The sequence below is a fragment of the Hippocampus zosterae genome, chromosome 7 (assembly GCF_025434085.1).
Source record: "Hippocampus zosterae strain Florida chromosome 7, ASM2543408v3, whole genome shotgun sequence".
Lineage (NCBI taxonomy): Eukaryota > Metazoa > Chordata > Actinopteri > Syngnathiformes > Syngnathidae > Hippocampus > Hippocampus zosterae.
Window position 1 is genome coordinate 20763297 of NC_067457.1, and position 25105 is coordinate 20788401.

Below are 25105 nucleotides of genomic sequence, written 5' to 3' on the forward strand. Positions count from 1 at the left end.
GGGATAGGCTCCAGCACCCCCCGCGACCCTCGTGAGGAACAAGCGGCTCGGAAGATGAATGAATGAATGAATGAAAAATACAATGAAACATGTATGTTTAAATTGTCTTTTCCAATTGAAAAGCAGCACATAAAGTCCTGTGCGTGCCTACTTTTATAAATAGACCCACCAGCCTCACGACCACTACGGCTCTTTGGCCATCAGTGAGATCAATTATGGATGAGGTGATGCACACATGCATCGCCTTTTCATCAAACTGAAGGATGTACACTGAAGGATGTACACTACTTAATGACACGTGGTATGAATAATTGCACGATCCATGCTAAGAATAATAATATAAAAGCCTTCACGTTAAGGCTTTCTTCACTTGAGTGCAGGGAGGCTGAAAACACTAATCAGCCCACTGGTCACAGCAAAGCAGCTTCCCTTGGGACTAATGAGGACAATCTTATCTGCTGGTTTCAATGACTAAGGTTGCCTGGAAGAAAAATGCACGGGCAATGTATAAATATATATATCGATATATATTGAGAGCCGTTCGCCCTGTCCACTGCGCTGAGCTTTTCGTGCGATGAGGGGCATGGCTCAATGCAGGCTGTCTTGCCAAGTGCCATGCCGCGCCGCGCCCTTCATCACAAAAGAGTCTCGTCCGCAGCTGACGAATATTAACGACACACCCTGATCTTAACCCCACAGGAGGGCATGGAAAAATTCATAAAACCCGCATCCGGGGAAAAATAAGAAACCTTGAGAAGGGGTCGCAGATGGGGGAGATCCCCATCCAGGATGAACAGGCTAATGGATGCTGAGTGGGGAAACATTTAACACAATATGGTGCTATACAATTATAGAATAGTATGAGAGTCCATTTAGTAAGATGAAGCGTGGCATTTTTTTTTAAATTCCTAAGTGCCCTTTACGACAGACAGACTAGACCCTTTGAGTAAGTCTTGCAACAAGATTAGATGGATCGCGTCTAATCGCTTCCTGAAATGTACACCACAGTGTGTACAAAAACAGTGTTTCGACTGTCGATTTCTCTTTCAAGGGGCAGGGGGGGGGGATACATGTCCACACTTGTCTGCAGCAGACTGAAACGCAGGGCGGATCAGAGAGACTCTCATCCTTCCACAGAGCCATGTACAATTGCACCTTGTCCACACAAAAGCAACAACAAAAAAAAGAGGTTAACGCAACTTTGCCTGCAGTTCTGCTCGTCGACATCCTCCTTTGACTACAGGAAGGGTGCGTTTTGCACAATGGCCAAAAACCACCACTCACTGTAAAAAATCCCCCAAAGCTCACACGAGCGGAGGTTACACATATTTGGAGAACGCACGGCTGAGGTCACAATCTGAATATAACTACAGCTGCTGCTGTGTCGGAGTCAAGCAGTTGTTCTGATGAGGGCGAAAAATCTCACGAGCAGATGACAGCGTGGTTTCAACGACAGGGCATCTTTGTCGAGAGAAAATTGCGGGAGGTAGCCATCACGGATCGCTGCCATTTATGCATTACTAGTCGACTTTAAGCTATACCCAACGGGAGCCATCCCGTGTCTAAACAAATGCGGGCAAATGTAACTTCGTCGTAACTTTGGTGTTAATTATAGTAGTGTTGAACTAGTGGCAGGTTACTTCAGCCTCATTTCTTTGATGAACACTTAGGCCTACTACACCACTCAATTTTACTGTTGCTCAGGTTAGTGATACTTCGAGAGGTATTTTTGTGTGGGTGTAAAAAAAGTTTTGAGAACCAAAGGACTGACACATAAACAGCCTCCTACCATCCATCGCCTTATTTCGACCCGTCGACTAATAAAGGGAGCGATTGATGCGTCCGTTTCTCCCTGGGGGCGTAGCGCCATCCCGGCCTCATGTCCACGCTGTCACATTGCACACATAGAGAGTCACACTCTGTGCCCGCCTGCCCTTGAGCAGTTGGCAATCTGGTGACATCACAACCTCTCAGCTGTTCCAGTGGCGGACCACGGACTGGACACGCAGCAGCTGGGATTGCAGCAACTCCGGCACACATATCAGAAGGTGCACAGGAGAGCATCAGAATATTATCGAGACGATCAAAAATAGATGGCTTAGAACATCTTCTCATCACTCCCCGGTTGAGGATTTATTTGGGGAAAGATTAAAAACAAGCTCCTATTTTGAATTCATTCAATGATACTTGCTGAGCCAGTTGCGTGAGTTTTGTGCAATTTAAGAGGCAAAATGTTCCTAATATTATCGAAAATTGACCTCAGGCTCCATCCGTTTAACAAGCATATTTAAACAGGTAATCACATTGTTTTTCCTTCTTTCCAAAGCAAATGATTGCGGAATGCAAACAATGTGAGCACAGGCAGATGCTCAGTCTTTTAAGTGTTTTTAAACTACCTGTTATTATTACTGGTGATTTGCTAGAAATGCATGCTTCCCTTTTGTATCTTCTTTAACATTGTAGTTTGCTGATCTCTTATATGATGGTCTTTCAGCTGCTCAACTTAAACAAAATGATTGCGATTTTAGCTGGGATGTATTTATTTATCTCAAAAGCATCATAGCCTTGCATACAAACAAATGACACAGGAATACACCCTTGCCCTTAAAAAGGTGAATGAGATGGTCAAACTAAATGTAATGCTAAAATTTTATGCTGGGTGTTATTATGGATGAAAAGGTTGTCATTCAAAATTAATGTGCACCCTATTTTCCGTATAGCTTAAGTCGGCAGTTTATATGTCTTAAGGTTCCAGGGGGCGAACTGTTGCGCAATACCATCCCATCTTACACCATTGTAGGCACTGTTGTTAAAATTGCATTACCTGTGTATGTTTCACAGTAATAGCTTGTGAGTCTTGCATCATCCTCCTGGTTTTAGATGCAAATGCAGCAGCATTGTGTGACATGCCAATGGGGCCTCGCAACCCTGAGGTTACGGTGACCAAGGCCTGGCAATGGTACTGCTGAATGTCTCCACCTTAAGGCACAAAGAAACAACGTATATATTTTAAGGATAATGACAAAAATCAACAGGGAACACACAATTATGCTAGGTTTAGTCAAAGCAATGTGATTTGCTTCGCAAAGGCCTCATTTGGATTGTGTACTCCTAGAAACTGGTGGCTAAGCAGCTGTGAGATTTACTGCATTTAAGTTTTGGTGCAGCCTACGGTGAGGGTGTCCTTGACATTTTACCGAGTTTGAATTCTCTGTATGCAACTTCCCCAGATCAGATTCGAGACCTTTTGCTTTCTGGTGCTTCTTGCACACGCGTCATCGTATTTAACTTTAATTAGACTACACAGCGTGGTTGCTCAATTTTACTGTATCATCAAGAATTTCCGCAAAAATTGCTGAAGGTATGACGTAAGGCCGTGGGCTGCAACCAATGCGCTCCGCTCCAGCTTGTTGTTATGGTGATTGGGTGGCGAATGGGTCATTCGCGACTTGTTTCTGCGGTCCTTTAGCTCCATCTATTGGCTGCAGCGACCCATTTAGGAGTCGTTGCGAGCTATCCCGCCATCTTTTTGTTTCTCCACGATCCACACTGCTCCATCCATCATGGCGATGCACGCTAAAGCTACTCCACCACAGATCCCAGACACCCGCCGGGAGCTTGCCGAACTGGTAAAGAGGAAACAAGAGCTTGCGGTATGTTGATGCTATTAAGAAAAAACGGGTGTAAAGGTCTTAATGCGTGGAAGCCCACCTAACGCAAAACTCAAATGTTAAATATAACATTTTAATCAGGGTGTTTATTGATAGCTTAGGCCTTGCTAAATGCTAGGCTAATAACGGCTATCTGTGTCGCGCCGCTTCCTTTGCTAAAATCTGCGCACGTATTGATCGTGTGTTTGACATATTATGTTCCACCTTCTGTTATTAAACTTACTGATATTGCAAGACGCTTACGACCTATGTTTGTGCACCAGCTTAATTTTTTCGTGGAGGCTAACATGCTAGCAGCTTCACCGGGGTCCGCGGTAGTGTCAAATTCTCGCGTGATTAAATATCGTGACGTCATCAAACATGGACACACTTTGTGTTTTGATTTAAATTTAACACAATGGAATGTATAAATACGTGTATGTACGCGCAGAAGAAGAAAAAATATTGTACCAGTAAACAATACTCGTGTTCCACAATGATAAAAATAAAAATATACTTTATTTATTCCGTGAGGGGAAATTTGGTAAATTCATACAAAATACAATCATATTAATAAATGAAGCTGCCATGAAGTGAAAATAATTCCAAACAAAATCATAAGAACAACGGGATAAAGCATTCCACTTTCACTGCTCCGGCACACAACACGCTGCTACTCAACAATGTAAAATACATCTTTGAGTTAATTTTCAATTGTGTTGTAGGAGACGCTTGTGAATTTGGAACGGCAAATATACGCCTTTGAAGGCAGTTACCTAGAAGACACCCAAATGTATGGCAACATTATCAGAGGATGGGACAGATACCTAACCAACCAAAAGTAAGTTGTAAATCAGGACGAAAAAGCTGCACCTGTGTGTTCTCTGTAGCTAATAAAACATTACTAATCCATATCATGTTTCTTACAGGAACTCGAATAGTAAAACCGATCGAAGAAATCGCAAATTCAAGGAAGCAGAGCGTCTGTTCAGCAAATCATCAGTCACCTCAGTTGCAGTAAGTCTCTGTCGTTTTGTGTTTCCCATTTCATAAATGAACTTAGGTTTGAATATTTACATGTTTTTTGTTGTTTGTTTTTTTAATCAACAGGCGGTATGTGCGCTAGGCGGTATACCAGATCACATGAACGAAAAACGTGAGTGATGTGCGCCCGAAAGCCGTGTTGCCATTATGTACGCATGCTGAGATCAGTGTTCTCTGGCCAGGTGAGGCGGGCAGCGGCACGGAAAGCGACGCCTCACCGGACCTACAGAACCAAGAGAACGAACCCAGCCAGGAGGACACGGAGGATGTAGACTCCACCTTGCAGGACTTGAAGCCCCAAAAAGCTGCGTCTTCCTCTTCATCTGGTAGCCACCACGGAAGCCATAAGAAGAGGAAGAACAAAAACAGGCACAGGTAGACAGAAATGACCTGAAATTGGACACTAGTTTAGTATTCCTTGTCAATTTGTAGACAATAGCAAAGAGCATAACATGGTAGAAACCATGCTCCAGGTGGCATGACCAAATATTCTCTTGTTCTTGTTAGTTTGAGCTACTGCACAAAAATGTTCTTCTTGCTGCATTCAAAACTTCAGAGAATTTTAAAATATCCATCCTGGTTTTAGTTTTGGCAATTGCTATGACAGAGATATATTTTCCTTTGAAATAAACGGAAAGCTGAAATAAACCACGAGTTGCGTCGCACAAAGCAGATTTCTGGTGTTGCTCTTTTTGAGTGAAATCAGGACCCACCTTCCAGATCAATTGGTGGCAGTAGTGCACCATTAAGTTGTTTGCTAACTGCCAGGAAAAACGACCAATAGAAGAACATGAAGATTTCTGGTGTAATACCAAAAGTGACCTGTGAGAGGCAGCACTGCCAGACATCCAGATTACTGGGGGGGAAAATGTGGCTGTCTACATCTGATTTTTCATACTTTTGGGTATTCCTTCTCTCACTATATATTAACCCAGCTGGCTCTCCTGCTAACACACTGAGGCGACACGTGTCAATCTGTGGACTATTGTGTCGATAGAGGGGTTCAGACTGGGTGGTGAACTAAACTAACAGTTGCTGATGTTTTCCTCCGCTGTTGTCGTGCTGACTCCTCCCCTTTCCGCCCCAGCCCTTCTGCCATGTTTGATTATGACTTTGAGTAAGTCCTGAATTTTACTTCTGCTCCTGTGGTCTGCGCATCCTGTCTGCTCGTCACCGCATCCTGAACTCGTCTCCTGTGTGTCGAGTCGAAGCCTGCTAGTTTGAGTCCGTGCCGCATGTCTTTGAATGCCTGTCAGCATCCATCACCCCCCTCATGGCTTGTCACTGGGCTGGCATCTCATTTTTTCTGCAAGTGCGTTTGGCAAAAGCTGTGCTGTTGTTGTAAAATGACGGGCTGGCTTCAAGTTTGTCTGCAAAACCAAGAACAAAGTTTAGCCTTTTCTTTTTTTTAATGGGCTGTGGTTTGGTTTTTAGGCTCCCTCATGGTACAGTAGTGGCACCGCTTGTTGTCGTTGTTCTCAGAACCAAACCTCATATCTAAAGCTGACCCCTCTTTGTCAATGCAGGTTCGACATGAAAGTGAACAAGAAACCGAGAGCCGTAAGTTTGATTTATCATCCCTTCCCGAGTCGCCCCACGCAAATCCAGCGATTTCTGCCTTTTTGAAGTTGATCGATTCAATTTTCCCCCCTTATGCAGGAATATTCTAACTGAGAAAGACAAGTGCAAAATGTGGACCAAGAAGAGAAATTAGAGACTTTGTGGACACGTATGCCCCCCGCCCCCCCCAGTTGTTATATTTCAGCTGTGATGACTGTACTGCGCTCCAAACATTCCCCAGCTTCCATGCGTCCTGCATGTTACTCCACACCAGCCAGTAACATTTTGTATAGTGCAGTGGTTCTTAACCGGGGTTCAGTCGAAACCAACCGGTTCTGAGAATCAGTCTCAGAGGTTGGACAGAGCCTCCGCCATGGAGGTGAAGACACACCCGACTGAAGATGTCAGTTACTTATGACATGCTCGCTTGGCCATTACTGACTGGTTCATTTTGTGCACAATAAAATTATACTTAGAAAAAAATACACAATTAGTATGTTTTTAATGTGTTTTTTATGTCGTGAATTTGTAAAAAAAAAAATCTTTATTTTTCACTAATGAAGGGTTCGGTGAATTTGCATATGAACTGGTTGGGTTCGGTACCTCTAACAAGGTTAAGAACGACTGCTATAGTGTTTAAAACAAAAGACTATTTATTTTGTTGGCAATTAACATTTTTTCTTTTTTGTGGCCACTTTGTTGTGAATCCCGTATGAATATCTGTATTCTTTTTATGTCATTGTGTTTTTCAAGAGAATAAAATACCACTGATGGGTTTTCTTTTTAAATTCAAATGTGTCAAGTTTGAGTAACGTTGGGGTCGAACTGAAAAGTGACATGTTGCCTTAGTTTTTTTTTAATTTTTCGACAAACGCTAAAATTTGATGTTGACGTACATTTCAGATTCCGATTCTGTTAGTAACTGACATTTTGCTTTGGAAAAATACAACTGTAATCTTGGAACAATGTTTTTTTTTTCTCGTGAATTCTACTTTTGTCAGTTGCAGTTCGGCCCTGTATATTTCTTTTATACATAATTGACGGTGCTAGTCTATATTTTAGTGTGCAGGGTACACAAAATGACCAACACCACCGCGCATAAATAGCCGGTGACTCCACCGACAATCCTGAGTCATCTCTCCCAAACCGGATGTCTGGTGAAGTACCAAGACTGGCCTGTGAGAGGCAGTATAGAGCCATGGGGCATCGAAAAGAGAAGCAACAGTCGTGGTCAAAACAGCTTGTACAAGGACTGCTAACTCAACGACTGTGACAAAAAATGCGAGGCAACAGCATGCGACTGGCCAGATTGCTGTTGTTGGGATTTAACCCTTGCCAATGAGAATAGTTTTAAGTTAACATTGGCCACTTGGGCGGCGCTGTTGATTCTGAAACCTCACGGGCAGATTGCGTCGAACGTGTCAACGTAGAGGCTGAAATCTCATAGGACAAAAAATAAATAAATTAAAGTAGATTGAGGCTCGACACTGCCGTGTGGTTTTATTTAGCGTAGCATTAATGTTCCAAATACGCCCCTAATCTTTCACGGGACAAAAGTAGCCCATCCGCATGACAAAGAAGCTGGAAACTGTAACAGAGAACTTAATGCTCTGCTGGCAGACGCGGTGATGGATAAACTGTCAAGTCTCCAAAATACATTCCCTGGTTTCATGCAGCTCGACTGCCTTTCCCATCCTAGAGTCACGTTTCATTTGGCTTACCCCTTTCTTCAGTACTTTTCCTAAATGGGAGCAACAAGGCCTTCAAACTGTTCATTTTAGGGTCAGAAACTTTAGACTGACGGTTCAGTTACCGAGGCGATTAGCTGGCGTTGGGCACAGAGGTGGTCTGAAAATCTGGTGTCGTGCGGAATAATTCCAAAATGTACTGGAGACACCGCTTTTCCACTATAATTATGGTTTGTCTGTGGAGAGATTCTGTCACGGTTATACATAGCTTGTTGTGCAACATACGGTTATAGTTGAGGTCAAAAAGAAGGGCAATGGGGGTGCAGGAGGGGTGGTGGGTGGCAGTTGTTTATGCTTTGATGGTTTGAGCCCTGCAGGGCGCCAGGTTGGGACCAACATAATCAGATCATTTGACACCAAGACCGATAATGATACAGTTTCACGCTTGCATAAACCAGATTATGAAAGTAGTCACCTGAAGACTGAGCATTTTATTGTGACAATTTAGCCTAGCGACACCTCGAAAACAATGTGCCTGTTTTCAGTTCGATACACCAGTCGCTGATTAATCTTTATTCGGAAGGAAGTTAGAAAAGTTATGAATAGCTTTAGTAAATCTCTGATAATAAAGTAGCAGCCTCCAGTGTCCAATAAAGTTTAATCTTTTGGCATTGAAGTACATTTTATTGGTTTAAAAAGTGAGTTTCATTGAGAAGAAAGATGTCTGGATGTCAAGGAGCGATTTAGAAATTAGTTGAGGAGTTTAATTTCACTAAAAATAGTGCTTTGCAGCTCCCCAGTGGCACAGTCTTAACGGCTCGCTAAGCGAAGGCATGATTGAAAATGAATTTGACACCTCAGATAAACACAGTATCATTATCTCGTTTGCCCTTAAGAGTCGTCGCTGAGTAGACAGAAAAGGACTTCGGCGACTGAGTACCTCTAAGCCCTCTCTGGAAATATTTCCGATCACATTACACCGCGTTCCACTTGTTCCACTTTCTGATGCGGATGACTAAGGAGGCACATGCTGACTGGATGTGTTAAGAGCGCTTCCTGTCACGTCGGGAAATTTGACAAGGTTTTTTTTTTTTTTTTTTTTTAATTGCAACTTGTGGAGCTGAGCAGGATTCTAAGATGGAATCGGATGACTCGAAGAGTTGCGTTGGGACGGCAACTACACAGTAATGATCAAGAGAGTCACTGGATTGGACTTTTATTTTGGTTGTCCTCCTGAGTGCAGAGAGGAAATGGCAGTCTGTGGCCTGAAGCTGTTTGCGATTGCGGTGGTGGGGGGTAGAAAATTGTTGGGTTCGAGTGACATGTCATAGGGGACCCGCTTTGTTTTCGACATTTTTAAAAGCTGCTCTTGGAATTTGCATGACATTTTTTACTCATAAAAACAAAATGCATGAGAGTGATTCAAACAGTTTTCAGTTGACTGTAACCCCCCACCCCCAAAATATCTGAAGTTCAAATTTCTGATGTTAATTTCTATATATTGCAGTGGCAGAGTGTGCATTGGATACCTGGGCCGTGAGTGGGGACTTTGCTGTCTTTGAATCCACATCATCCAAGAGTTGGCTCTTTTTTTTTTTCTACGTTTATGTCAGTCAGTGACGATGACCTAAACGGTCTCCACCAGATGGGTCGGAGTCCACAGAGGCTGAGGCAGGATGACACGACTTTGTGAATATTTGCCGTGGAGCTTCCACCATCTCCTTCCTCCTCCTCATCCTCCGGGGAGCAAACAAGTCCTGTTCTCCTTCACTGCCTCAAACAAGGTCAAATATATTTCAGGATGAGGTCTGGGAAACCGGTCCCCCACACACACACGCACAAAAAAAAGAATAATAAAAAAACGAAACTGTACCACATGGCCCTTTTATTATTTATTTTTCATCAGGAGTCGATAAGAACCCGAGCGCAGTGTCAGGCTGACGGGGCTTGTTGGAGTAAAGGTCAAAAATGGCGCTCAGAAGCAGGAAGTGGAAGGATGCTCAAGTCACCGCGTGACAACCACACATTTGGGAGAATGATGAAATAAAGCAGACTTAAGGGGAGGTCATGTGTTCACATTGACATGATTTCCATTTTTTTTTTTCGGGTGGCTTTTATTAGTTTGCAAATATAGTCCTTGAAAGATAAAGCGGTGGCTTTTACACGACATCTTGGTATTTCGACATCATGAGGTCATGATTATCTAAGCATGCTCGGAACAGGGGTGCTGAACTGTAAATATTTTTACGGTTTACTGGGGCAATTATAAGAGTCCGTTCGCATGGGAGCGCTATTCTTGGGAAGCATAGTGGGAAGAGCTCAGTCTCGTATGAGTGTTCTAAGAAGTAATATGACAGAAGGGATGAAATTAAACTAGTTGATGACATACATGACATTCATTATAACGACGGGTTCAATGATCAAATGCATGTCATGCCCAAGGAGATGGATAAGCTAGGAGTGATCTAACTGGGGCATTTGCAGTGTTCATGTGCACCGCTGAGGTTTTGGAGGTTTTGTGGTTCAATCAGTCATCATTGTTGCAGTCCGTACACAGAATCTGGTCGCGGTCCGGAAAGAAGCCGGAACCGACCAACGACACGGAGCACCGGGAGCACTTGAAGCAGGGCTGGTGCCACTGTCGCTCTTCGAAAGAAACGTATTTGCCATCGCCGAACCCTGTGGGGTACACATGACGAGTTACAAGTGGCCGGCGATTCCGATTTTGAGTGAGATGGGTCGATCGGATTGACATAGGCGCAATCGGATAAAGCGCTGGAAATGAGTTTTGCCGCAAGCTGGACTGACCTGTGATGGCCGTGTTGCAGCCAGCGCATTTTTTGGCATAGAGGCTGCTGAAGCACTTGACACAGTAAGGACGTTCCCCCTCGGAGGTGAAAGGTTGGCCGGCCAGAGTGGTTTTGCAGCCCGTGCAGAGGAAGCACTCTTTGTGCCACACCTCGTCCCTGTAGGTCACCCCTCCTTTAGTCAGAGGCTGCAGGTCAAGAACACATTTCGATGCATGAAGTGATTTGAAGGAATTTCTGGAGTTGACCGAGTTCTAACTTGGAGTCGATATATTTTCTGTTTATTCTACTCAATAGGCAAAATTGCGATGTGAGGCCAGGTTCACCTTATTGCAGTGGCTGCACCGAGGAGCAAGCCTGCCCTCGTAGCACGGCACACAGTAGTAATTGTTTTCGGCTGGGATGAAGGCCTCGGCGCCGATGGGCTTGCTGCAGCCGTGACACACGAAGCAGTCCTCGTGCCACGTGGAGCCACCATACTCCAACATTTTGGATCCTGCAACAGAGGAGAGACGGAAATGTTTGCGATCGTTCTCTTCTAGTGTCATCGACAGGAACGATGTGATTTTGCAACATGATGGTGAAACCTGTTCCGCAGTTGCGCCAAGATCGTCTGACTACACTTCACACTTCCTGGTATGAGTTGAACATGTGGTGGGAAATGATCGAATTGTAATTCATGGATCTTTGTTTATCCGTCTATTTGGGCAACATATAGTGGCAGGTCTTACCGTTTAACAATTTCTGGCACCCAAATTGTAGGTTGAAACTGAGTGCTAACATTTTAAAAGGTCAACAGCTTTGAAGTGCGTCCAAGGCCGAAGGGAAACCACCTACTTCAGTTGCATAGCTGGAATAACCCTCGCAACAAGCCACATGATCGGAAAACCTTTCAGCCATCCGACACCACCGCAGCTGCCACAGCCTGACACCGCAGGCGCAATCAATTTGTCGCATCCAACCTGTCAGGCCTCGAATGAAAACAACGCAGCCCCTACATCACAGAGGAGCTTCTTTTTGCCCCCAAGGGCAACTCGGTGGCTCGGTTCCCAGGTTGGATGTGTGAGCTCGGCGATGGAGTAGGCCAGCAGGGTGAATGAAAGCCATCTCACCAGGCATCACCTTCTTGTCGCAGACCACGCATTTGGAGGAGAATTCGTTGCTGTAGCACTCGCTGCACACCAGAGCGTCGTCCTGGCTGGTGAAGGGCTCGTCGGCCAGAGAGCGAGTGCAGCGCATGCAGCGGAAGCAGTGTTCGTGGTAGTGCCTGTCTTTATAGCAGAGCTCCTGGAGGAAGAAAGGCAAGCGGGTCACCCTGTGTAACTTGTAAAACATTCAATCACAATATGCCGAATGTGAACGTTATCAGAATGGACCATTGCATGTGATCGAATAATGTAAGTCTCGAGACTTGAAGTAAGTTCGTTCTGTGCTTGGTGCTCACTGTAAATTAATTATGCCACGATCGCCGCCTATTAATAGAATACCACAAGATTTTATGAATTGCAGTTATATCCCCCCCAAAAATGGCACTGTGCATACAGTAAATCACAAACTTATTGAAAAGTGGCAGCTGGTGTAATTTTTGTGGAAGTTTTCAGTCAATGCCTTTCTTAAAGGCACTGTAGCCTGTCTGTCATTTTGTTGAGGAAACCTATGATTAAATCCACCATACCTGTTCTTACCACTGTGGTCCGGGCTCCACGTTCTCCTCTTGAAATATGTGTAAGTTACTTCACTGAGTTGTACATGAAAAAAAACCTTCCTGTAGAAGCCTGGCTGAGCCACATCCAATATGGGCACCATATCTACACGTCGCACCGCGATCGTCTGGGCCGCAAAACCCGAAGTCAATTTTTGAGACACCAGAAATAAATGAATCAATTTCACTCATCGATAACTGTATCTTATTCGGCCTACTCGTCTAAAAACGGACACACGTATATTCTTGGATATTTGTATTACAATATTTCATTTTCACAAATTTACATGCCTCTCAAGATAATTCGGTTGCGCGAGAGGCCGACGACGCCCCATAGCGCCATCTGCTGACCAGCCAACACTCCACAAAAAAAAAGTCTCACTGCCCTTTTCTAGCTGGGATATAACTGGTTCAAATGAGACAGTGTTGTAATGACAGCATAAGGATGAAAGTCACCCCCCAGACAAAATATATAACTCATGAATAATGACCAAGACTGGCACTTAGCACAGTACTTTTCCTTCTCAATGTTTTGGCTTTTTCCTCATCATTGTCACCCACGTTGATGTGGTTTCCTTTTTATGGTTTTCCTCTTTTGGCAGCAATGGCGCCCTTGTGGTCAAACAATCTGTCTCACAGTTAGGAGAACCCTGTTAAAAATCACTTCTGGAAAAATGGCCGGGGCGTATCCCGCCTGCTGCTCAAGGACAGGCGGCACAGAAAACGGAGTGATGCACGTTTCTCTGTTTTGTTCCTGAACAGCTGCTTGCGATCCAGTTCAACAGCAGTTCATGTTGGCCTTTTGAGAAATGGGCCCATTGAACAGTGGGTGAAGAACGTATTTTACAGGCGTGGGTTCTCACAAAAACAGTTACATGCGAGGGAGAGAGTGGGATGAGGGATAACCGCCGCTACGTCTTGTGAGCAGGCTGGAGGGCCAAAGTAAGCAGCAGTGTAATTTACAGTCGCTCCCTCACGGGGAGCGCATGATTCACAGGACAATCGTGGCCTTCACGACATCCGTGGGTGTTTTCTTTCAAAGCTCCTTTTTAGATGGAACTAAAATGGTCGTGCTGCAAGCAGTTGTTCGAACCCGTTAAGTGAAGGCCTCCCCCAAGGGAGATTTGTTGAGCGTGCTTGTCCTGTTTGTTGCTTGACATGCTACTTCCTAGTTTGAGGAGGACTATGCAAATGGACAATTGGTTTCACAATGTAATCTTGACATCATTTAAAAAATTTTTTACTCATTGTTCACTGGGATGGGAAATCATCTTAACATGTCCTACCTTGCATTGCAAAAAAATTAATTTAATTTAATTAAGCACCCTTCCACGGTAGTTTTGCATAATCCTGCTAAAAGAGGAACAGTGGCAAAGAAAACAATAATAATGAGATATAAAAAAAGTCAGCTTACTTTAGCATTATGAGTGATTATTTCTTTACATTCCTGGCACGTATTGGCGTAAAGGTGGTCATAGCACGGGATGCAGTGGGGGTTGTCCTCCACCTGGATGTACTTGCGTCCATAGAGGGACTCGTGGCAGTTCTTGCAGTCGAACCGATCGCTCATGATGTCAAGCCGACCTCCTGCGAACAAAGAATTCACAGTTTAGCAAACATTGTCAGCAGCACGAAGGCAAAGGGAGGATCGGGGGCGAGGGAGTCGGTCAAACACTCAGAGATAGAAGGAAAAGAGGAAGGGAAGGGCTAACACAACTGTCGCTTTCAAATACCGTATTTTCCACACTAAAAGGCACACTGGTTTATGAGGTGTGCCTTCAATGAATGGCCTATTTTGTAATTTTTCTCATATATTGTACGCACCACATTATAAGACAATCTACAATGCATCCACTAGATGGAGCTATGCTCAAGGAAATGCAAACAGAACGCTAACAGAACACTACACTACCCTGATTTATATAGCAACGATCAGATGTCAGTAAAATTTATTGAATGAGTAATAAGTAGCGACACGGTTCACTTAACCAACAGCAAGTTATAACATTGACTCCTTAACGTTGAACTCTCTTGCCGCTGCTCTATTTCCGTGTTTAACTGCGAAATTGATCGCCTTAAGTTTGAACCCTGCGTTGTAAGCATGTCTCGAGCAAGGAGCCATTTTGGGGTTGACATATTACCGTAATGGCCACACACAAGGCGCATCTGATTTTAAGGCGCTGTGAGCTTTTAAGAAAATGGAAGACTTTTAGGTGCACCTTTTATTGCAGAAAATACGGTATTGTGGAGGTGTTCTCAACAAAAGGTGAGAGAGAGAGAGAGAGAGAGAGAGAGAGAGAGAGAGAGAGAGAGAGAGAGATACATAGAAGCAACAATTTTCAGTGAAATTCAGTTCAACACTCGAGAGGCATTTATGGTTAAATACTATAACCAAACAATATTACATGTTTACTGGTGGAGTTATCAATCAGTCAGGAATCACAGTTCTAGCCTTCGTTTGACCTCCATTTGTTTGGAGATCAATATTAGCATTGTTAGCCACGTTAGCCACCCTCCTTGATGGTTTAGAAACCCTATTTTAATTTAGCTCATGTGTGTGTTCATAAATACAACTACAATCTTACATCTGTAATTTGTACATCTGCCATCAGAATTTTTGTCTTCTTTATTTATTTATTTATTTATTTATTTTATGTGACAACATTTTGGGCATTATGTTTACAAAGACCGGGCTGTTTGATTTCCATCTTTTTACCCTAATTTGGGCACCATATGGCTCTGTTGTGGCTCTCTGACATCATAAAAAAGGAGATGACCTCAACAAAGTGCAGCTGAGAAACCAAAAGGCTCCGAAATGTTCCTCGGGGAACATGGAATGAGCCGAGACTCCCCTCCTAACTGCCTCAGTGGAAGACCCGTGTCGAAACAATGACACAACCCAGAGCTCACCAACTATCGAAGGCCTCATATATTTTTCTGAACATAAATGTTGCCTTTTATTATGAAGCCGGCTTGATATAATGATCATTTACGAAAAGGCTTCCTGCTCTAGAATGCTGACCTTTACCGATACTGCGTTCAGCAGCTTTTTAAGTCTGCATCTGGTGTGTCAAAGAACTCATCTTTTACATCTCGTTTACATTCCGCATGTCTGCGTCGACATAAAATCCAGTAAGCAACGATGCAGCTACTGTATATGAGATAAACACGCACGAAAAGATAAACAATTTTTTTTCTTCGCTGGAACGAGGGAAGATCATTTGAGAAGAGACATCTTTAACCCTTTGGTATGGTCGTACTGGGAGTTAAGACAACCCTCCCTGCTGATAATGTTTCTTCTTCAAAAAACATTCAGAGGGAAAAAAAAAAACTTAAACGAGTCAAGTCAAAACATCCCATCCTCTCCGTCTGTTTCATGTCACACGGAGCATTGTGCGTGAGGAAACCCGGTCCCACTTCCCTCTGAAAAGGTCTAAAAATGTCCATTTTCTATTCAGGTTGATGCTTGGCTGCGATCAATGCCGCAACACAACAATGGCTTTCCTTCCGGACATAGTCTACCCCCCGCCCCCGACCCCATGTTTCTCGTCTAAAGACACAACAGATGCAAACATTGTGTGGGCTGCAGCTGTTGTCGTTAATATTTTTGCCCCCACCCCCACACCCCAAATTGCGCTTCCCAATGGGTTTGTATGGGATTGATGCTACTGCAGACAAACAGCGGTATCAAATATTTGCTTTGCCGTTTTTTTCGCTTGTCATTCACGGCAGATTGATCCATCACTATTCCATGTGTCGAATCTGTGATAGCACATTTACGGATTGTCTCAGCACCTCTTTGAGGGGACTGTGGAGTGCTTCCGCTCTTATCCTTAGATTTAAACTTAAATTTCAACCCCATTTGGGGCGTAAATGGCGCGTTTCATATGAAGGTGTAATTGTTTGCATCTGCGTGGTCTCTGGTTTATGACCACATTATTGTTGCACAATTATTTTGGTGGAAAATAGCAGCAGCACATCTTTGAACCTTTTCCAACTTGGCTTCAAATTATTAGTATATGCTGAGGAAATGGTACGAGAAACAGAAACTCCGTGTTTTTCTTATTTTTCCCCCCACTGAGGTAACAATCAGCGCTTTCTTCTTTAATGTAACACCCGCCAAATGACCCAGAGCAGTAGAGTCAGTAACAAAGTGGAGTTATAATTACCTCCCAAAATTCAACTGTTTATTCCCACAGAGGAATAGATTTGGAGGGGGTTTAACGGCTTTCTCCGGCTCAGCACAGTCCAGGTATTGTTTGACTCTCGACTCCTACACCCTTGACGTTGGGGAGGGGGTGGGGGTGAAAGAGAATATTGATGGAAGTGCGCACACAATGTTGGTGTCCCATCGAGGAGCCCCTGCCTCCAGCTCTGGAGGAAAAGTGACACCCTCGGGTTTGCAAAGCGCTAACAGTAAAAACAAAGAAACAAAGCTGCTCTCTTGCAGCCATCAGATGACTGCACCACCTTTCATCCCCAGTACAAAGTGCTGTTGTTTGCGGCCCCCTGACGCCACTTACACATGAACACACGCACAAAAACAAACAAACAAAAAAAAAACGATTTGGGTAAGACCAATCAAGAAAGGCAACTCTGAACCGAAAAAATAAATTAAACTGCACAGTGTATTATCTGCATATTTTTTCAAGTAACCTGTCGCTGCAAATAATAGTAATTGGTTAAAAGAAACAAGAAACACTCATTTGTAGAGTGAAATGTATTGCAGGATGTCTGACAAACGTCAAAATGAATCACCGAATAGACCGCAGAGATGGGGGGGGGGGGGGGGCGGCAGCTTCACATTCACCTTCAGAGGAACAGGTTAAGTGATGTGAATCATTTAGAGATCATCATCCACTCGATGCAAACGTTACCAGCTGAAATGCTGACTATAGACAATTAAAAAAAAAAAAGATTTTCCAAGCAACTGTTTAGTCACAGCGGGGTGTCCACTTTAGGTCTTGGGTGTTAACGTCACAAGTGCTTGTTATCTGAGAGACGCAGCCTGGAGGAACGCTCGGGCTACTTGATTTATTTGCCTTTCATTTGGAAGTCGCTTGTGTGATGCGCAGACTTTTTGAGTCGGATGTGTTTCGCCTATAAATGGTTGCGGAAAAAGGCAAGACGTCAAACCTGCACAAGAGGGAAATTAAGCAAGAGGGATGAATAAAATGTTTGGGTTTTTTCCAGTTTGGGGAGTATATTTCTTCTTTTCATTTGGTTGCAGAGCGTTGGAGGAGAACATTTATGTTGTACGTCTTTTAATCTTGAGCTATGATATCTACAAGCACGGGATTTATTGTTTCTTTGCTTTTTAACTGTCTTTTTGGTGCTTACTGTGATACAAGTAGTATTTAGAGAAACTTTCGAAGGGAGGAAAGGTGGGAGGTGAATACACCCACATAAGGGAATACAGTATCCCAATGTTTTTTGTTTTTCTCCGTGCTGTCACTTGTTGACAAAGCTAAGCTTGAGTATATTATTGTTATTTTGACTATTCACGCTTGTTTGAGATTTAAAACATGCTCTAAAAAGGCACTTCAAAAATTGCCTTGAAAAAATAGTTTTATGATGTATTGTACATGACATGAATTTGGTCAGGCTATATTTTCCTGCCTGATTCCAGTTGCTACGCGAAGCGAATCTGTTGCTGCCATATTTCATATTGAAGAAATACTCATATTGGCATGCATCATTCCCATTATTCAGACGGGATAGTACTCTCTCTTCCCCACTGAATATTCTGGTACACAGTCTCAACTGTTTTCCCCCAATGTAAGAATTTCAGAGGAATGTGACTGCGGTCAAGACATGGCAAAATTATGCAGCTCTGAGACACGAGTAGGAAAATAATTTTTTTCCCCCGCCCTGTTTTATTTAAGAGCAAACCCAATTACTGTATGAAACAAATGACAACACCTCTTCAGAAAGAGAAATGTAATGCCTGCAGGAGTTTCACCCAAATGGCACAAGAACAAGATGCTGGTGTGATGCTGGATGGAAACTATGAACTTGATGGATGGTTTTCTTAAGGCAGAGGAGGGGCTTGGGGGCATCTAGCATAAGAGACATGATGTCATTTTAACTCACACTTATGAATTAGCTGTAAACATGTTTTAAAGAATAATTTATCTTGCAAAAGAGAGAAAGCGGGTGACTATTTTCTCTCTCAAATACTTCCATTATGACTCTCGTAAAAAACAAACTAACAACACTTTAAAATACTAAATGATACAAGATTGAACACCGACGAAGGTGTCAGTTCTCATCTTATTGGATCTCAGTGCAACGTTTGACACAGGACACTGTTAAACAGGCTGGAAATCTTGGTTGGACTAAATGGAACAGTCCTAAAATGATTCAGGTCCTACTTGGAGAAAAGTTATTTGGTTACCATTGGAAGTTTTAAATCTGTTCAAATGGTCATTAGATGTGGGGTTCCTCAAGGGTGAGTCCCTGGTACCCTTTTGTCCAGTCAGTATATGCTACCCTTATCAATGCTTTTATCTCCAGTAAAACTTGATTATTGAAACGGTCTTCTGACTGGACTCCCTCAGAAGAGCATCAAACAGCTGCATCTCATCCAGAACGCTGCAGCTGGGATTCTTACCAGAGCAAAGAGATCAGAATAGTGTACTCAAGTCCCAAAGACTGTACACTGGGACCTACTACATTACACATTTCATTTCCCTTTAAATGTTGTTGCTTGCCTCTAAATGTGGCATTTATTGTATTCATTTGTAACTACTGTACAGTATATGGATCATATTAAGTTACCTTGTGTATGAATACCCGCTATAAATAAAGCTGCCTTGCCTTGCCTTTAGTAGTAATAGTCCACGCACTTTTGACACACATTTTAGCCCCCCTCCAACTCCCTCAGACCATTTCCATCTTCTCAGGAAAGGACATCCTTTCGGGTGCATCCTGGATGGCCAGAGTTACATGGTTGACTTCAAAACGCACCAGAAATGTGTATACGTGATTGTCTTTTATATATTTGCTAAAAGTGGATAAAAAGATTTAAAAATAAAAGACACGAGTGAAAGACGCTAAATGAACGATTGAGCACACTTTTACATTGGGAATGAATGCGTTAAGAACAACGCCTACGCAGTCAGTGTGCATCGAGGTTTCAGAATTAATATAAGACGATCGTACATCACGTCATGTAGAGATTCGAACTACCGGCATCTTCGTTATCGTCCCAATATACAAACTCATAAATATTGTTGGACTTTACCTTTCTTTGCGCATCTGAAGGCAGCGGGCAGCGTTTCTCAGCCGGGTCTTTTTTCCACTCTGACCGAGTGTGTGTTGCCCCTGTTGACAAAATGACAACTAATTACAGCCCTGCGTGGGTCCTATGGGGCTCGCTTGCGTACGAGTTTGCACACAGAGTTGAAACGGGCGCGTCAGATGCGTAAAAAAAAACAAAAAACGCCAAGCATTCCTCTCAAACACCGCCCCCTTTTTTTCGTCCCTTCTCTGCGTCGTCTCGCACTCCTGTTGGCTCCTCGACGGGAGTTCCCACTCGGAGGAGGCAGATCGTTTGTGGCAAATGAGTGCGCGTCTAAATAATTAGACGTACAAAGAGCTTGTGAGAAAAATCAGCTGGCTCCCAACTGCCACTTAAGTGTTTGTTGACTACAATCATTCCATATAGGAGCTGTGGGAGAATTCCACAATAATTATCCCAGCTTCAACCCCCTCCGCGTATCAGTTGCAGCCCCCCCCCCCCCCCCAAATTCCATTTCCCCCACTTTGTTGTGTTTATTTTGTTTAAATACACAAGTGTGGCTTGTATTTCTTTATCGGTCTGGGCAGGAAGTTTGGAGGTCACGAATTATGCTTCCTTTAATTAAATGTGCGTGAATGTGTATGTCATAGGTGTCAAACTCAGGTCCTGGAGGGCCGCTGTCCTGCATGGTTTTCCAAGTCTCCCTGTTGCAACACACCTGATTCAAATGAACAGGTTCAATGTCAGGCTTCCGCAGAGCTGGCTGATGATCTGATCATTTGAATCAGGTGTGCTGCAACAGGGAGACTTGGAAAACATGCAGGACCCGAGTTTGACACCCCAGGTTTATGTGGACCACATATGAATGAGCACATGCAGGTGGATTTTGAAAACGCTGAGGTGCACATGTTGAACTATGCTGCCATCTTCTGTACAAACCTGCAAATTACAGTACTTGACACTATATGGCCAATACAGGGCCAAGTCCCAGGAGAAAAAGTTTCTTGCTAAGGTAATGGACAAGGACAAGTGGACTGGAGACATGAGGACTGACATGTAGCTATGCCCTATTTCAACACCCCCAACACATCTCCAAGTGGACCACGGCCTTGATACAGGAGCTGAGGGCAAAGGTGACGGACTACTCCATCATACTTCAATATTGAGCATCGGAGGAGCATCCTGAAAAGAAGAGTGGAGAAGTCATTTAACACTCACCATGATGTCATTCTGGAGGAGTCTCACAGGGCTCCAGTGGCTTGTGAATCTCTGGCGAAATCCATGACCAAAAAGGTTTGCTTGCAGTGCTGGAGGAGCGGCGGGGGTGGAAAAAAAAAACAGTCACCACACTAAATATTGACGCTGAGCACAATTTGGACCGTTTCGCTTAACGGGTTTACTCACTTTTGTTACTGGTCATTTCAATGTCAACGGTTGTGTGGCGTTATTTTGAGAGGACAGTAGATTTACAGTACAGATATACAAGCTGTACATGAACTACTTTACCATGTAGCAGTGTGATTTCTACAGCATTGTTGAATAAAAAGATGTAATAATGACCAAAACTGTGATAAGTATACTCAATTTTAGCAACCTGAGATAAAGCCTAACCTTATCCACTCACGAGAGCCAAGAAAAGGCGGCAACTATTTCCACGTCATGTAACACATGTACAATTTTGGTCTGAAATTTAATTTTCCAATGCGCATCAACAATAACCAAATAAAAATAAAAGCAAAATCAGAAGATCTGCTTCAATCAACAAAATAGTAATGTCTTTATTAAAAGAAGCTATGTACAGTAAAAAAAAAATCATGGCCTTTGGAATTTCCTATATGGCCTTCGAAAAATGTAAAGCCCCTGTACTAGGACATAGCGTACAGGGAAGCGCAGAGTGTGTGAACCCCCTTCAGGTTAACTATTTCAAAGAGCGACAAGAACAAACAAAGCCGAGCGCAATGGGAAGTCCCTCCAAATATGTCGCGCTGCACAACAAACCGGCTGAGTAGGTACACAAAGCTGACAGCATCTTCAAAGCGATAAATATACTTATCTACATGACATGGGAGACCATATGCCATGGATGCATAACCTGGAATGTTAACAAACCTGCCTTCCCCACAGTGGCACTAAACAAGGCAACAAAAACGGGGAGGTCATAGCATTTTGCTATTGCGCTTTGAGGCTGTTCCCATTTAGCGTAGCAAATTTCGGGCTGCCGCTGGACGAGTCTGATTCTTTCAAGTCGGCACTTTGGTGGGCTGCAGCAACTTCAAACACCTCGTGGATGGCGTTTCGGAAACAGTGAAAATTGTACTCGATGAGACCTGCGGCGAGGGAGAGATTTTACAACTCAAATTTGCGTGAAAAACTTTTTGATCCATAAATGGGACATGAAAACGCACGTAGGAAAAAGTCATTAAATATGACATAAACCCATTCGGTAGACTTTCACAATATAATCTCCAATAAATTATGCTTGGACAAAAATAATGCTCACTTTTGTACTGCAGTTGTATTTTTACGATATTTTCTATAATTGTACCCCCTCACCAAAATATTACAAAATCTCTTTTCGGTATGCAGAGAATCTAGACATGGCTGATTTGATCGATTACAAATAATCAATCACTGCTATCTGCGTCACACGGCACCGGCGCCGATGTTAGCGTTTTGCGCTAACAGCTGACAATTAAAGGCCGCCGTGTGAAACTAGAATACAAAACATTTGTATTGCGCTAAGTTACACACCTTTCCTCTCAAAACGCTCCTCTCTGAGGATACAAACGAGCGCGAGGAACTTTGTGACCTGTTTCAAATAAAGCACGGTGGTGTTGTTCAGCTTGATGATGGCCAAAGACTCCTTGTCGAAGGCACAGCCGCTGCCATCGTCCTGCAGCCTGCCGAGGGATAAGAAATGTGGAATCCATCGAAGGAACAAGGGTCTCGGCGAATTCACATCTTACCCGTAAATGCACGAGACGTCAATGACAACATCGATCATGTCGCAGCAGAGCTCATAACACTGCATGTCCACGGCAGAGCTGTCTGTGGCGATGTAAATCTTGCTGACGACATCAAACAGGAAGGCCTTCTCGATCCCGGAATGCTACCAACAAATGAATCCCGGGTTCACGAGAGGATATACTTTTCAGCTTTTTCACACAAGGAAAAACAGGATGGGGAGGGAGGAGGGGAAAAAAAAGCAGCATACAGATATGAAAATATTTAGGAGGTTCTCCAAAGTTGGCAATTGAGGGATGAGCTTCTGGACTACTTTGCTGAAGGCCTCGAAAATGGAGTGGTCGTAGATGCTGGTCAAGTAGAAGCTAAGGAAGGAACAGAAGGACATTTAAGACTCCAAAGAAGTCTGCCATTAATTTGACGTTAAGTACACAATCCTCCTTTATCCATTCATTCATTCAGTTTCCGATCCACTTTATCCTGACAAGTGTCGCAGGAGTTCTGGAGCCTATCCCAGCCGTCTTCGGGCAGTAGGCTGGGGACACCCTGAACAGGTTGCCAGCCAATCGCAGGGCACACAGAGATGAACAACCATCCGCGCTCATATTCACATCTCGGGACAATTTGGAGTGTCCAATCAGCCTGCCATGCATGTTTTTGGAATGTAGGAGGAAACCGGAGTACCCCGAGAAAACCCACGCAGGCCCGGGGAGAACATGCAAACTCCACACAGGGAAGCCGGAGCTGGAATTGAACCCGGTATCTCTGCACTGCGAGGTCAACGCACTAATCACTGGACCACCGGGCCACACTCCTATATCCATTCTCTTCATTATTCTCGTCAGGAAAAAATACAAATGGGTTTGTTAACGCTTTAATATAAGATAAGATATCCTTTATTCGTCCCACACTGGGGAATTTACAATCTTATCTTGTGTGTCAAGAGATCCAAAATTCCTAATGTGGGTTTTACATGCCGTGCAAGATAGTAGAGTCCCTTAGGAAAGTGCACAGGTACACTCTGATCCAGAAAAAAAAAAAATCAAACACTTTTTTCTTTTTTTAAGGCAAGCTGATCCAGCAACTTTAAACAACAACCGAGAACAGCCAAAAGCAGAGCTTCTAACTTTCATCCCTCCTGTTTTCCTATCACCCACTCTCACCCCGTGCTATCCCCTCGCTGCGTCAGCGGCCTCACCAGCAAACAAGCGCCGATCAAAGCGCTTTTTAAATTTACTTTCCTAAGAGGAATGGATCAACAGAATCATGAGGTAAGCCGAAAAGCGATTTCTAGGAATGAAATTACTGGGAAGGAGTTTCATCTGAGCCGCTTCACCGTAAAGCAGCATCGTCTCATCATCCATCGCTTACCTGAAGTGAACTTTCTGGAGACTGGCATCTGCGAGGTTATCATTGGCCCGCTCATGAATGTCTCTTTGTGTTTCGATTTTGTGATCGTCGGAAATGCCGTCTACTTTATGGATGAACACCTCAAAGTTGATGTCAGGTTTGACTTTGTAGGCTCTTGACACCGTCACTTGGAGCTTTTCAAGAGCCTCCATGTAATCATCCTAAAAACAGGGGACAAAGGAAAAGCTGTTTTATTTGAGCCTTGTAACTCATAATTTAGTCATATCTCACCTGAGCGTCAATAACAAAGATCAATGCGCCTGTTCCATTGAAGATTATGTCACTGTCAAACGTCGGGTCACAGAAATCCACTTGCCCCGGAAAGTCCCAGATTTGGAAGTTGATGAAGGAGCTGCTGGAGATGTCATCCTTGCAAATTTTGTTGGTGCTCTCCAGAAACACAGTCTCATTCGGTGACATTTTGTGGAAAACCACCTGAGAAAAAAAAGAAAAAAAGAAATGTCGTTGGTCAATTTAGTCAAAGGTTACCTTCGCTCAGTCGAAAAAATGCTTTCCATACACGATAGCACGGTACAAAAGAAATAAGTGTTCACGTAGTATTTTTTTCTGCAACTGTAGACACGAGGTTTATGTATTTTTAACCAAATACATTCTTGAATAAGTGGGGATATACCACAAATAAGCGTTTTTTGTTTAAAATATCTTGGAAAAAACACTCGGTTGATGTAATGACCCACACCTGTATCCAATTCACTTTTTAATACTTCAAAGGGACGCTGTAAAATTGTACAGGACCTCGCGTGCTTTATTAAAACAATAACTGGTCGCTTTAACTTAAATATATCGAGGATAAATTTTGAATTGACCTTCTGAATGGACGACTTCCCGCTGCGCCTCCGTCCCATCAGCAGGATCCTCGGCTGGTCAGCTGACACGGGGCTCTCCTCCATGTCTGCTTCCTCCAGCCCGTATCCAAGACTTTTGGGAAATGAGCCTACAAATGTCGTAACTCCCGGTTAACCCCGGCTCTTCAAAGTGTATCGACATCGTGGACCTTGTCGAAGAAACCCAAACCA

At 43.6% G+C, this 25105-nt stretch overlaps 3 protein-coding genes and 1 long non-coding RNA gene across 5 annotated transcripts; 2 read left to right on the forward strand and 2 right to left on the reverse strand.

Moving 5' to 3' along the window:
* The first annotated feature begins 3330 nt into the window (after positions 1–3330).
* meaf6 (MYST/Esa1-associated factor 6) lies at positions 3331–7036 on the forward strand. Of its 2 annotated transcripts, XM_052071438.1 has the most exons (8): positions 3331–3653; positions 4376–4491; positions 4580–4667; positions 4761–4806; positions 4877–5069; positions 5782–5811; positions 6221–6254; positions 6354–7036. In XM_052071438.1, exons 1-8 carry the CDS (start codon positions 3564–3566, stop codon positions 6366–6368), a joined length of 612 nt encoding a protein of 203 aa, XP_051927398.1. In that variant the 5' UTR covers positions 3331–3563; the 3' UTR covers positions 6369–7036. The 2 variants fall into 2 exon arrangements, with proteins under 2 accessions (XP_051927398.1, XP_051927399.1); XM_052071439.1 differs by lacking the exon at positions 5782–5811 and having other exon boundaries at positions 3334–3653.
* Positions 7037–8669: 1633 nt separating this feature from the next.
* Positions 8670–9809, forward strand: LOC127604422 (uncharacterized). The gene is made up of 2 exons (XR_007963311.1): positions 8670–9126; positions 9450–9809. It is a non-coding gene; the product is annotated as an uncharacterized LOC127604422 (long non-coding RNA).
* A 1-nt stretch (position 9810) lies between these two features.
* LOC127604414 (four and a half LIM domains protein 3-like) lies at positions 9811–19849 on the reverse strand. The gene is made up of 6 exons (XM_052071436.1): positions 19698–19849; positions 13866–14038; positions 11862–12036; positions 11076–11245; positions 10751–10937; positions 9811–10621 (listed from the first exon to the last, which is right to left on the reverse strand). The coding sequence occupies exons 2-6, from the start codon at positions 14019–14021 to the stop codon at positions 10470–10472; spliced, it is 840 nt and encodes a 279-aa protein (XP_051927396.1). The 5' UTR covers positions 14022–14038; positions 19698–19849; the 3' UTR covers positions 9811–10469.
* Positions 19850–21447: 1598 nt separating this feature from the next.
* LOC127604412 (ras-related GTP-binding protein C-like) lies at positions 21448–25076 on the reverse strand. Its single transcript, XM_052071433.1, is given in 8 exon segments — positions 21448–22021; positions 22446–22594; positions 22661–22803; positions 22909–23023; positions 24030–24229; positions 24300–24503; positions 24896–25030; positions 25032–25076. Coding segments are annotated over 8 exon segments (1149 nt in total). The 3' UTR covers positions 21448–21863.
* Between the last annotated feature and the right edge of the window lie 29 nt (positions 25077–25105).

Excerpts from the sequence above, each read along its gene's own strand:
- LOC127604414 (XM_052071436.1), bottom strand. The coding sequence starts at position 14,021 with ATGAGCGATCGGTTCGACTGCAAGAACTGCCACGAGTCCCTCTATGGA. Across the intron at positions 11,246-11,861 it reads CGACAAGAAGGTGATGCCTG|GATCCAAAATGTTGGAGTAT; the intron begins GTGAGATGGCTT and ends CCTCTGTTGCAG. Across the intron at positions 10,938-11,075 it reads GGTGCAGCCACTGCAATAAG|CCTCTGACTAAAGGAGGGGT; the intron begins GTGAACCTGGCC and ends CTTGACCTGCAG.
- meaf6 (XM_052071438.1), top strand. The coding sequence starts at position 3,564 with ATGGCGATGCACGCTAAAGCTACTCCACCACAGATCCCAGACACCCGC. Across the intron at positions 5,070-5,781 it reads AAGAACAAAAACAGGCACAG|CCCTTCTGCCATGTTTGATT; the intron begins GTAGACAGAAAT and ends TTTCCGCCCCAG. Across the intron at positions 5,812-6,220 it reads ATGTTTGATTATGACTTTGA|GTTCGACATGAAAGTGAACA; the intron begins GTAAGTCCTGAA and ends TTGTCAATGCAG.